The 13061-nt window shown below is 39.7% G+C and overlaps 1 protein-coding gene across 1 annotated transcript; it reads right to left on the bottom strand.

Annotated features, from left to right (window-relative positions):
* Nucleotides 1-589: 589 nt before the first annotated feature.
* Nucleotides 590-11891, bottom strand: LOC130360951 (astacin-like metalloendopeptidase). Its single transcript, XM_056563506.1, has 14 exons — nt 11823-11891; nt 11723-11744; nt 10988-11041; nt 10347-10412; nt 8482-8619; nt 8283-8400; nt 7588-7766; nt 6354-6435; nt 4785-4912; nt 4052-4158; nt 3095-3320; nt 2610-2728; nt 2245-2473; nt 590-670 (listed from the first exon to the last, which is right to left on the bottom strand). Exons 1-14 carry the CDS (start codon nt 11889-11891, stop codon nt 657-659), a joined length of 1551 nt encoding a protein of 516 aa, XP_056419481.1. The 3' UTR covers nt 590-656.
* Between the last annotated feature and the right edge of the window lie 1170 nt (nt 11892-13061).

Below are 13061 nucleotides of genomic sequence, written 5' to 3'. Positions count from 1 at the left end.
TTATTGGGTCTTCGTTTCGTTCTTCTATCAAGTTTTTCTGTTAACTGTTTCACTGCTATATGTTACAGTAAAGAAGGAATTTGCATAATGCTCGCCTCCTGTCTTTCATAAAATCTATATTTTCCGTCACCTAGGGTAGGAAAATCTTCAATTTTGTCTGTACATGTTTTCCCGTTATTAGAAAGCTCTCCAGAATATATTGGTGCAATATAAATGATTATTAGTATTATATTTTGGTGTGGTGGCATTGCAATTGGCCATATACAGTAAGTACATCTGAAATGATGCTATTAACCTGCACTTTTTTTTTATAATACTTTGCAGTTTTAGCTTTTTAGGAGTAAGGGTATTAAAGTATTAAGAATCCGCAGCATTTCAGAAGTACAGCCTACGGTCATCTACACCTCAACCCTAACTTAACCAGCCACTTTGTGTGTTTTTACCATTTATGCAAGAAGTGTGAGACAGGGAAGCCAGATGAGGTCGATGTGCAGGAAATCAGAGAATATAGAGGCTTAATGATCATTATTTTATTTATTCTGCAAGCAAATTTTATGAACAGAATTTTTGACAAAATTAAACATTCTATGTCTTTGCCAAAATGTTTTGGGTCTTGGTTTTGCAGAGATAATTGGATTCTCTCTCAGTTGCGTCATTCAGCTTGTAGTCACTGTAAGAAAGAGGAATGTATGAAAGAAAGGAACGATTTCAGAAATATGCGCAACCACATTGTGTGTTTTTACCCATATGGAGGTTTAGGCCTATCCCCTACTCTACTGTATTGTTCAGGAGAATCCAAAAATAGTTGAGATCTCCTGAACTTCTAGCAGATGGATACAAGCAGCTACCGCTATGGAGGACTTGCTGCGTGTGTGTGTGTGTGTATAGATATATATATAGATATATACATACATACAGTATATTGCTTCCATTGGCTTCACAGGTAGCTGTATACAAACACTCATTGACCAAAAAATAATGGGGGAGATTTATCAAAACCTGTCCAGAGGTTAAGTTGCTGAGTTGCCCATAGCAACCAATCAGATCGCTTCTTTCATCTTGTAGAGGCCATGTTAAAAATGAAAGAAGCGATCTGATTGGTTGCTACGGGCAACTCAGCCACTTTTCCTCTGGACAGGTTTTGATAAATCTCCCCCAATGTACCCAAATAGAAATGTCGGACCACTGCAAAACTCTGCATGAGTTGATGAGGCAAATGTGGGAATGATTTCAGGTGTGCACTGGGTATTGTTACAAAAGGGCATAAAACTGCTTCCCCCACTGCCCTATAAAATGGCTCTCAGAGGCTACTTTTGGATAGTGAACTTCTCAATGAGAGATTGTTGACTGTAGACTTATCTACGACGCACTCAAAGACATTTTGCTCGGTTGACAGACTTTGTTAGGTGGCACATCTTTAGACCAAGGGTTTGTATTAAGTAAATTTTTATAGGATATTTCCAAACAAAGAACATGACATCACAGAAATAATGTAAAAGAAAAGAGAATTTCCATGTATCGAATAAGGTATTTTGTTTCAACTCCATAAACATACAAAATAGGAATCGTTGGTTCTAGACCAAGGGTTTGTTTTTTGCAAGACAAAGTTACTTTGCAATGACCTTGTGTGATATTTAGCAATAATATGTTTTGTTTTTTTCCCCTGACACATGGAATGGAATATATGAGAACCTTTTTTTTCGTCTATAGCTTTGTAAAAAGAAAATGGGGATTTGAAGAGTTGTACTTTGTATAATTTAAGCTCCAACCCTTAAAAAGATGTATTAAAAAATTACGCTACAGAGTTTTGGACTCTTACAGTAAGTAAAACATTGCCAGTCCCATATCGGAACAATTGTACGATTATTGTTGTGGGGGTGTGGCCTGTGTTTGTTGGTTGATTTTAATAAAAAATTTTGCCGAAACTAAAAAAAATTCTGAAGTAGCCAGGTATAGAATAGGACAGTGCAGATTAAAGATTTGGGGCCTTCTTAAGTACTTCACAATGTCCGGTTTTAGCCAAACATTAAGGCCCGATTTGTCAATCTGTCTAATTGACATAACATTCCATAACAACCAATCATAGCTCACTTTTAATATTACCAGTATTAACATATGAAAGCTGAGGTGTGATTGGTCGATGTGGGCAAATCTCTCCAGTTTTTTTGTTTTTGTTTTTTTTTTCAGACAGATTAATGAATTTGGGCTTAAATGTAACATCTATTATTATAGATCCTCACTTACCAAACTCATATTCAGCATAAAATCCATTATAGCCAGTACTATCCCCACTGTGGAACTGGAGAAGCATCACATTCCCAGTAGACACCAGTGGGGGAGGAAGGTCGTCCAAAAATCCACAGTAAGTTCCCAAGATGGCGGAAGAGTTCGATGGTCCATCATTAACAATCAAATAGTCTATGGAACAGGTCGGTGAAGGTTTTGTCATAAAGAAATAGATGCTTAGGGACACCTGAAAGAGAAACATAGGCCTGGTGAGCTGGATTCTGAGAATTTTGGAAATGATGCCATAAATATTGGGCTTTATGCTGAAGATTGATATTGTGGGTTAGGTTCGGTATCATGGCAGCTTTCATCTCACATCTTACCTTTTTTCCTATGGGGGCTATGATACTATAGACAACATCCAAAAAACTGGGATAAAAACTTGTAAATCCTGGAGATGTCACCACTCCGGTATCCGTCACATAGGTTCCTCCGTATCTCACTAGGTGAAGAGAACTTGTTTAGGCATTTTTGCTACTTTTGCAGTAAATATAAGATTTGAATGGGGTTCTTAGATTTAGGAAACCAAGTTTTTGAAAGACTCAGGATTCAGACAATCCCATTGGCTTCAATTAGCACTGAAATATAATGTCTCAATTCCCCTGGAGTGATACTGCAGAGGAATGAAGCACTTGTTACAAGAATATTCCACAGATTAAGGATAGGTTCTTCTCAGCAATGTAACACTATCTGATCACTTTTGACAATCCCTTTTTATTAGGAGGAACCAACAAAATAAAGCTGGGCAACTCCATGAGAAAAAACCTAGAACTCAAAATCTAGATATTTTAACTAGTGGTAGAATTACCTGTGTCATAGGAAGCTGTAAAAGTGCTTGGAACTGATGGTTTGTTGTTCACAATCTCTATGAGCATGAAGCTTCCAGATGATACCAGCGGTGGGACCGGTCCGCTTCCACATGTCTTGTCCAGCAGGACAGGCGAGGACTGACTGACTCCATCATAGACTTTAATGTAGGAATTACTACAGCCAGGAGATGAGGGGATATTGAGGCCACTGAGCTGCAGGAGAACCTGGGATGGAAGGGAAGAAATAGTTGGTGTCCACAGGATCAGTATGCAGTGCTGCTGTATGCATCATAGCTTCTACTCCACTACATTTACTCCCAGCTACTGTGTGTACTGTACGGTAGGTATTTCTGCTTTTAGAAGGATTCTCTGCTCCTGTACATACTTTGCATAGGCAATAGCAGGGCTATCAGGGCACTTCAGAACACATATTAGACCAATATAGATACAAATCTGCCAAATCAGTCCCAAATAAGACTCTTACTCATCTCCAATAGCCAGTACTGAATCTTCTGGCATATAACTAGTTAAAAAATTGGATCTGATGTGTCCAAACATTGTGAGAAGACGGAGCTGACGGAGGCTAACCAAGTGTTGTCCTCTGTTTATCCATCAATGTTCATGGCAAGATCAGTAGACCGTTAAGAAAAAGTTGGAAATACCCAAGGTGGAAAAAAATAGTAATGTAGGTTGTGCTCATCTAAAGATCGACTAAAGAGGCTGTTTGATTATGGCATATGGATGTTGTAGAGATAGTGGTGACTAGTATGGGATTTGGCCACTACAAGTGTTGCGCAAATAGCCATAATACTGTACTGTCGCATGGCTAATGTGTTTACCCTAGAGGTAACAGCTAATGGGTGGGGTTAATATAGCCAGACCCTGCAGTGATCACCAGGCTGGGGTCAATATAGAAATATCTTTAACAGTCATTGAGGGGATTGATTCAAACTTACCTTCAGGGTGGATTGGATGAGATAGAGGCAATAAGCTCCTCCCTGTCCTGATGAGGTGGAGTCATAGGTGGAAGACCCTGGTGTAATAAGCTTCTGTCTACACAGATCTGAAATGAATAGGTCTTATGTCAGGTGAAGTAAAAGGGTGTGATAAATTAAATTAATGGGAATCTGTCAGCTCTATATCATGCTTAAAGCATCAAACATGGGCAAATAGTTCATATGGATATTAACATATAATACCTGTTCTTTAACTGATGGTTATTTGTAAAATTATAAACTCATGTTTTTTCTTATAAACTCGGGAAGAGTTATAGAGGCGGTTCTGAGCTGCAGCATGCAAGCCTCCTCCCTCCTCCACCCTCCCTGCTCTGCACGAATGATGTACAGGGCTCAGTGCTAGAATCCAAGCTGGGGGGTGGGGGAGGAAGAAGACTTGTATGCCGCAAATTTCTAAAAACTTGAAGAGTACAAACTAGCTCCCTCTTTCCCTAAAAAGTAACCCATGTCCAAGTGCACCAGTTTTAAGGGGTCCAAGACCTTCAATGGTTTTTGGAATGGCTCATTATTAGCTCAGCCTTTAGCAATGTTTAGAAGCCCCATAGAGAATGTTTAAACCACTGGCCAAACGTAGATGCCGCATCTCCTTTCATTCACGGGAAAATGGTTCTCTGCTCTTGGGATTGGTGGGGATCCCAAGGACAACCCTTTAATATTGTTGGCAAACACTCACTGCAATTGTATATTTTGTTAATCTTCATCACATCCAGATTATCCAGTCCTATCGCCTGTCCCATAGGGACGTTGGGGTCAGGTTTTGCGACCATGGATGGTTGGCCAGATACACTGCTCAAAGCGTACCTTAAGGGGAAATAAGATATAAGTGATAAGAAACATTCTGAAAACTGAAGAATAAGGGTATGTTTACACTAGGCAATTCCTGCATAATTCCCGCATAATTCATCAGTGTGAATGGGTCTTCCGCAAAACCCGTTCACACTGAGGAATTTCAGTACTGAAGAACATTTTTATTCTGTGCATGGAAGTCCGCGAGCCCTGTATTGCCATCAATGGTGATGGCAGCCCCCAGATAGAATCTCCACCTGCGGAATCCTGCGAGCAGAAATTCCGTTCACATTACTCCTTTCCTAGTAACTTTTACACCATTACTAGGAAAAGCGATGTGCATAAGAGGAATTGTAAAATATTACTTTATCTGTACAGAAGCCATGAGGTAGGATGAGGGAGAGATAGGACTAACATGCTCAGAGAGTTTCAGGATATATATAATGCCATTTATAAAGAACAGATTGAGTAAATACCACACTAATAGATACTATGGGGAAGGTTTAAAAAAAAATGGCCTGGTTGTTAAAAGAGACAACAGTGGGGTGCCCATTGGTTGCCATGGTAGTTGGAGACCTTATAAAGGGCTACGTGGCTTCCAAGGTAGATCCAGCCACAGATTGCCAGTGTAACGGTTCAGAGCAATGCCGAAGTATTGCATTAAACTGTATACAACATACAAAACTGTATAAATGGACAAAAAAAATTTAAACTAAATGAAAAAAAAAATTTGTATCAAAGTGTGCAATTTTTTTTTAAAAATATAATATTAATAATTCTGCACAGTGAATCCTGGGGAAAAAAAACGTACATGCCATACGAACTGTTGTAGGGGTCAGAATATGACAAAGCACTTTTTATTAAAAAACAAAAAGTAGTAAAAAAAAAATGCATGAATTGTTTATTGCTGTAAATATACGAACATGTAAAATAAAGATAGCACATCATTTTTATCCCTACTCATCATTTTTTATTGTTTTGTACTACACTATACGGTAAAATACTATACGGTAAAATGAAGGGTGTGATTAAAAAAAGGGACAATTGGTCCTGCAAAAATGGAAGCCCTTCTATGTCCCAATTTATGAAAAATCTTGAAGGATTTAAGTAAATAAATTGGCTTTGGGAAATGTAAAAAATAAATTAAAATATATAAAACACCAACATTATCCTATTAAAGTCCCCACTGTATCAATCACCAGAGTGTTTTTTTTTTTTTCCGGTAAATAATGTTAGATTTTTTTTTTATTCTTTTTTTTTTTATAACATTTTCTGGGCTTACTTAAAATTTCTAAGGTCTTGAGCAGCCCCCTTTATGGCCTTGGTCAGATAAAAAGGCTGAATATAAAGTACAATGCACGAAAAAAAAAAATAAAGCAGAAATCCACGGTTTACTATATCATGGATTCCTAAATAAATCATACATGATAGGACACTATATTTCATATCTACTTACTTTGTATAATGCACAATAGAATTGTAATCGTAAGGAATGTCCTGGGTATTCCCATTATCCAAGTAGAAATAAGGCCGATCACCTTACGGAAAAATGTTTTATACACAATAGAATTAGATCAGATAAGAATAAGAACTTCTATCATTACTAGAGTCATGTATGGAGATCACTGTTTAGAAACATCCATGGTGGAACCAACATCCAACTACTGTATATAGCACTGACATCAAACTTAGGTTATCAAAATATACAACTATCTATATAGATGGCTGTATGCTTTATTGGCCAGAAAGGGTAAACTAGTGAGGCTCAGCTTCGCTAGTTAACCAAACCAGTGTCGGGGCTGGCACAGAGCGATAAGTGCAGTATTGGGAAACACTATCCAGCGATGTATGCATGGCACTGCTCCTTAAAGGGGTACTCTGCCCCTAGACATCTTATCCTCTATCTAAAGGATAAGGGATAAGATGTATGATGGGTGGGACCCCCGTGATCCCCGCTGCGGCACCTCAGTCATCCAATGAACAGAGCGAATTTCGCTTTGTGCGGGATGACTAGTGATGCGGCGCTGGAGGCTTGTGACGTTACGAGCCTCCAACGCTGCAGCTGGTATTTATTTAGAGTGGTGCAGGGAGATCGCGGGGGGCAGGGGGGGTCCCAGTGGCAGGACCCCTGCGATCAGACAACTTATCCCCCATCCTTTGAATAGGGGATAAGATGTCAAGGGGCAGAGTACCCCTTTACCTCTTTTTATAAATACCTCCTGCTCAGCCGAGCTGTGCCTGCAGCTGTATAGCCGCTGGTACATGCACTATAAACCGCTGAATACTTTTCCTTCATCGGCAGGGCCTGCTCAGAGCAAGGATAAGTGAGTCCGACTACAGCACACCTATCCATTCCGTGCATTGCGGCCTGTAAAACAGGGTCATTGACTGGCATGGGTAGTGCGACTTTGTGCGACACTTTTTAAACATTTTTCAAAAGTCGCACATAATACGTCCTGGTGTAAATAATTCACCAGGATGAAAACTCCCACTCCCCACCCGCTAGAGTCACTGGTGAAAATAGCCACTAACGTAGGAGATTCCAGCTTGCTACATGCAGTGTACAGGGTACACCACGCCACCATGGGATTTGGGCAAAAAAAGTTAAGACATGACCCCTAAGTGTATTTCCTTTGCTACAATGCTTAATTATTAGGTTATTATTATAACCAGCAGATGTCGATGCTCACCTGGAGAAATGTTCTGCCACATGATGTCTATGTAGTCATCCCGGTCACTTCTTGTGAATTCATGATAGAAGCCCAGAGCGTGCATGAATTCATGTTGTATGATATTGTACTTGATACATCCGGCCATAGAGAGACTCATTGTCTGTTTACCCCCCATCTTCCCAACGTATGACCAACAGCTGAGAATGAGATCACATTATAACTCCTTTGAATTTCCACATACCTTTCAAGGAGAAGTATCACGGACAAAAACTTATCACCTATCCTGCGGATAGGGGATAAGTTTTAGATTGTGGGGGGTCCGAGCGCTGGGCTGGCCTGTATGGAGCCCTGGTTCTCTTCCACAGCGGCATGTCATGACCCCCTGTCCAAAGCGGGGGCCGCCATGCCCCCACCAAATAGCTCTATGGGAGAGCCATTTAGCATTCTTCTGCTCTCCCATAGAGCTATATAGAGGGGGCTTGGCGGCCCCAACTTTGGGCGGGGGTCGTGATGCACTGCTGTGGAAGAGAGCCGGGGTTCCATACAGGAGATCACGGGGGCCCCAGTGCTCGGACCCCCGCAATATAAAACGTATATCCTGCGGATAGGGGATACGTTTTTGTCCATGATACTTCTTTAATAATACCAATAATACAATTATGGAAAATACCTAAAATATGTTAAAGATCAAAAAGCATCAAAAAATCACTCACCCCGATCCATCCTCTATACTCAGATAGTCATTCTCGGTGCTTCTGCTGACAAACTGTATGCAGGTCATCACCTCAAATTCCTTCATAGCCGAAATAAACATCGATCTTTCAAAATTCGCTAAAGGCCAAAGAAGAGTTTATTGTCATAAATTAATCTTGTTGCCTCCCCAATGTAATATATATAATAGTAATTATTTACTGTATGTGGGTGAGGGGGTAGTATATGGGACTCGAACTCTTCCATCCTGGGACTTTAACCACAAGCATCTTGTACATTCCGTCACACTGCGGTCAAGGTTAGGCCTAATGTCACCTTCCACAAGCAGAACAGAGGTATCTACAAGGATATAAAGAATATTCTTTAAATACAAAATATAATTGTATATGATCTTCCCCTAATAACCTCAAATTGTCCCCCTTGTTCTTGTGTTTAGTCTTTTATTACAGATACTTCTTTCCTCAAACTTATTTAACCCTTCAAAATATTTCAAGGTTTTGACCACGTCCCCTTTTTCCTTATTTCCTCCAAACTATATAGGATTTAGTTCCTTGACTGAGAATTCTCATCATCACAGGTTATACATCACCTACAGAATTATGATTAACTAGTTGATACTTGGTTCTACTATAGGCTTATACCAGAGATTAGCTAAGTTTAGGCAACAGGCAGTATGTCCATGTGAAGCTAGGAGAAAGTCAAAGTGATATAAAGGCATATACACCGTGCCCATTGCGGGACCAGACATATAAAAATAAAATTAAAATAAAAACGATTCATCAAAAATAAATTGAATACGTCATAACAAAGAATGGATGATCAAACTCTTTATATGCGGGGTCAAACATCCTCTGTATGAATACAGCTCTTCATTTATTCTCTATTGAGCTTCCAAATACTGAAGAGTGCTCAGAATGTCAGCAAAAATGAAGAAAAAAAAAATGAAGAAAAAAAGAACATTTTCACGTCATAGAAATGTGTAAGTTTTGATCAGTTGTGGCGTGGGAGCTGAGACCCTCACAGATCAGTTCAGTATCAATTCCAAAGGATACCCTTTATTAAATGTTCGTAAAAATATACAGTACGGTACTTGACACTGGGTTCAGACCCAACGTGTTTCTGATGTAGACATCGCCTCCTTACTCATGGGTGTCACATGACATCTGAGAACAGAACCCCTTTTCTCTCCTCGCTGCAGGCTCTGTAGACTTTCTATAGACTCTGTCTCCCATAGTGAGGAGAGACGTGGAGAGAAGCACATAGATGGGCACTTTTATCTACTCGTTCTAGTATTCAGTGGGGGTCTTAGCACCCACAGCCCAACTACTTAAAACATTTGACTTGTCTAAAGTTTTTTAGTTTTTTTAATCACAAGGACACTTTAAAGTGGAACTCCGCCCCTAGACATCTTACCTTTATCCTTTGATCTGATGGCGAGGTCTCACCTCTGGGTACCCCCATGATCTTGGCTGCGGCACCCCAGACATCTGGCGCACGGATGACTGGCGATGCAAGGCAGAGGCTTGTGACGTTCCAGTCACGCCCGCTTGTGATGTCACGGCCACGCCCCCTCAAAGAAAGTCTATGGGAGGGGGTGTGACGGCCGTCACACCCCCTCCCATAGACTTGCATTGAGGGGGCATAGTCGTGACGTCATGAGCGGGCATGACTGTGACATCACGGGCCTCCGGCACAGCACCCGACACTCTTAACGAACGCCAGGTGTAGCAGGGAGATCGTGGGGGTCCCAACACGATGAGACATCTAATCCCCTATCCATTGACTAAAGGATAAGATGTCTAGGGGCGGAGTACACTGTTAAGGATTTAAAAAGGTTGTGAATTATTGGTCTAGATACATATATCTTAAATTCCGCAAACACCAATAGACCACACGATGGCCCTCTACTACAAATATAGGGAGAGTTTTGGCTATATTAATAAGATGCCAGTCTGCCTTTTGGTAGGCTACAGAAGAAGGTTTTGCTTGATGGGTAATAATGTGGTGAGGGTAAAGCAAGAGGAAAGTCCAGTTGACTGATGCACAATGGAAGGCTGGAGACTTACCTTTGTTTACTTCCTCTATTATATCGGACACCGGCCTAAAATGGGTCTCATCATCATTGACGATATCTGGGGAGGAGGAAAACAAGTTGTCAAAACAATCTGGATACATTGTGTGAGATTTCTGCCTTAACACCATAAGGGAGCGTTCTTCTGCATTCACTATTTTATAGACACAAGGTTGTTTATTAAAAATACATATATATATATATACAGTGTATATATATATACAGGGCTCAAGTCCTGCAGGAACGCGTGGGAACCGAATGCGCTATTTTTTTCCAAAACAGGAACACTGTTTCCATTAACAGGACCAGCCCTTAATTGGAAATCTTGGGTGAGTTCCCACGCTTTTTTTTACCCCAGGACTTGACCCCTGTCACAAGCCTCCACCCCACATCGCCAGTCATCCGGCAAGGAGCAAAGTTCACTCCGTGCACTGGATGTCTGGGGTGCCGCAGCCAAGATCGCAGGGGTCCCCTGCAGCGGGACCACCCTGCGATCAAACATCTTATCCCCTATCCTTTGGAGTACCCCTTTAGGTTATAATAATAATAATTAATATTTCTAAATAAACATTATAGAGTATATCATGGCATACTAAGGCCAGCTATATGATCCACCATGGAAGGCTGAACCCGCACCTTTGTTTGTTTCCCGTATTATCTCAGATACTATCCTCTTGTCCACCTCAGCATCTGTAAAGATTAAAGAGTCATTACAACTGATACTGTCTAAAACTCAGACCAGACAGTGTAAAATGCACCCGATATATCACACTGGCCATTATTTTTTATACATTTTGTACATATGAGTTTAGACCAGCAGGTTTAGTTGGCTTAGTTTATGCCAATATTGTGCGCTTGATCATTTTTGATGCATATTGTTGCAGTTTATGTCCCTTTTACATGACACTATAAGATTATGTTTGCATGGAGAAAGGTAAATGTAGTTGAAAGTTAAAGGGGTATTCCAGGGAAAAAAAATATTTTTATATATCAACTGGCTCCAGAAAGTTAAACAGATTTATTAATTACTTGTGAAGTTGAGTTGTTCTTTTCTGTCTGGCAACAGTGCTCTCTGCTGACACCTCTGTCTGTCTCGGGAATTACACAGAGTAGAAGAGGTTTGCTATGGGGATTTGCTTCTACTCTGGACAGTTCCCGAGACACGTGTCATCAGAGAGCCCTTAGACAGAAAAGAACAACTCAACTTCAGAAGCTCATAAGTACTGAAAGGATTTAAAAAATGTAATAGAAGTAATTTACAAATCTGTTTAACTTTCTAAAGCCAGTTGATATATATATTAAAAAAAAGTATTTTTTTTCCTGGATAACCCGTTTAAATAGGAATAAAACAAAGCAAAAAAATCAAATTACCTTGAACATCACCTCCAGAAATCTATAAGGAAAGGGAAAGAGATGTTATAGTTGAGAGGATTACGGGAGGGTCGTTTAGTACTTTAGGATCTTCACTCACCGGTACTGGAAGAGCTTGACTGAGAGGACAACTGGTCAAACACAGCAGCAACACCAAGATGACCGCCATGGTCTTGTGGAACAGATAGCTCAATTCTACCAGGAAAACTATTGAGGGTGATCTATATAAACCACCTAGAAAATGGAGCCAGCCAATCCGTATGTAGACAGAAATCCTCTCCCACTTCTACCAACCATGAAACTGCTCCTAATATGAAACTTTGCCTTTGGCACCATGCAGAATAATCACCCCTATAATGATTGGCTTGGTGAATTATGTGTGACTTACCCTAAATTCAACCGCAAACTCTTTTCCACGGGTAAAGGTCATAAAGACGATTCAACTTATGGTCTTCAAAGAACTTTACTATCCTTGTATAATAAGCTCCTGGTAGAATAGATAGATGATTGATGATAGATAGATAGATAGATAGATAGATAGACAGATGGTAGATAGATATGAGATAGATAGAAAGAAAGATATGAGAGAGAGATAGATAGATAGATAGATAGATAGATAGATAGATAGATAGATAGATAGATAGATAGATAGATAGATATGAGAATGATAGATAGATATGAGATAGATAGAAGGTAGATAGATATGAGACAGATAAGATAGAAGACAGATAGATAGATAGTTAGAAGGTAGATAGATATGAGATAGATATATAGATAGAAGATAGATATGAGATAGAAAGAAAGAAAGAAAGAAAGACATGAGATGGATAGATAGATATGAGATAGATATGAGATAGATAGATAGATAGATAGATAGATATGAGATAGATAGATAGATAGATAGATAGATATGAGATAGATAGATAGATATGAGAGAGAGAGATAGATATGAGATAGATAGATATGATCGATAGATAGATATGATCGATAGATAGATATGATCGATAGATAGATATGAGATAGATAGATAGATATAAGATAGATAGATAGATAGATCTGAGATAGATAGATAGATATGAGATAGATAGATAGATATGAGATAGATAGATAGATAGAATATGCAAAGCAGCTCAATCACAAAACCTTTCCAGGTAGCATTCCCTAAAAATCAGCTTTTTGTGCCAGTTACAGAAACAGATATGGATTTAATGCCAAGTATTTAGAGCAAGGAGTTCTGGCCTAACTTGTGAGAGACCTGTCACCTATTGCCTAGGGAGGAAATAAAGCATGGAGTATTTTCTAATGATAAATTACCTGTTTTTAACATGGTAATGAAACT

This window comes from Hyla sarda, chromosome 3 (assembly GCF_029499605.1).
Source record: "Hyla sarda isolate aHylSar1 chromosome 3, aHylSar1.hap1, whole genome shotgun sequence".
NCBI classification, from domain to species: domain Eukaryota; kingdom Metazoa; phylum Chordata; class Amphibia; order Anura; family Hylidae; genus Hyla; species Hyla sarda.
The sequence above is the reverse complement of the archived record's forward strand: the minus strand, read 5'-3'. Positions and strand labels throughout refer to the sequence as shown.

Excerpts from the sequence above, each read along its gene's own strand:
- LOC130360951 (XM_056563506.1), bottom strand. The coding sequence starts at position 11,891 with ATGGCGGTCATCTTGGTGTTGCTGCTGTGTTTGACCAGTTGTCCTCTC. Across the intron at positions 10,413-10,987 it reads AATACGGGAAACAAACAAAG|ATATCGTCAATGATGATGAG; the intron begins GTGCGGGTTCAG and ends CCTCCTCCCCAG. Across the intron at positions 7,767-8,282 it reads AGTATAGAGGATGGATCGGG|CTGTTGGTCATACGTTGGGA; the intron begins GTGAGTGATTTT and ends TCTCATTCTCAG.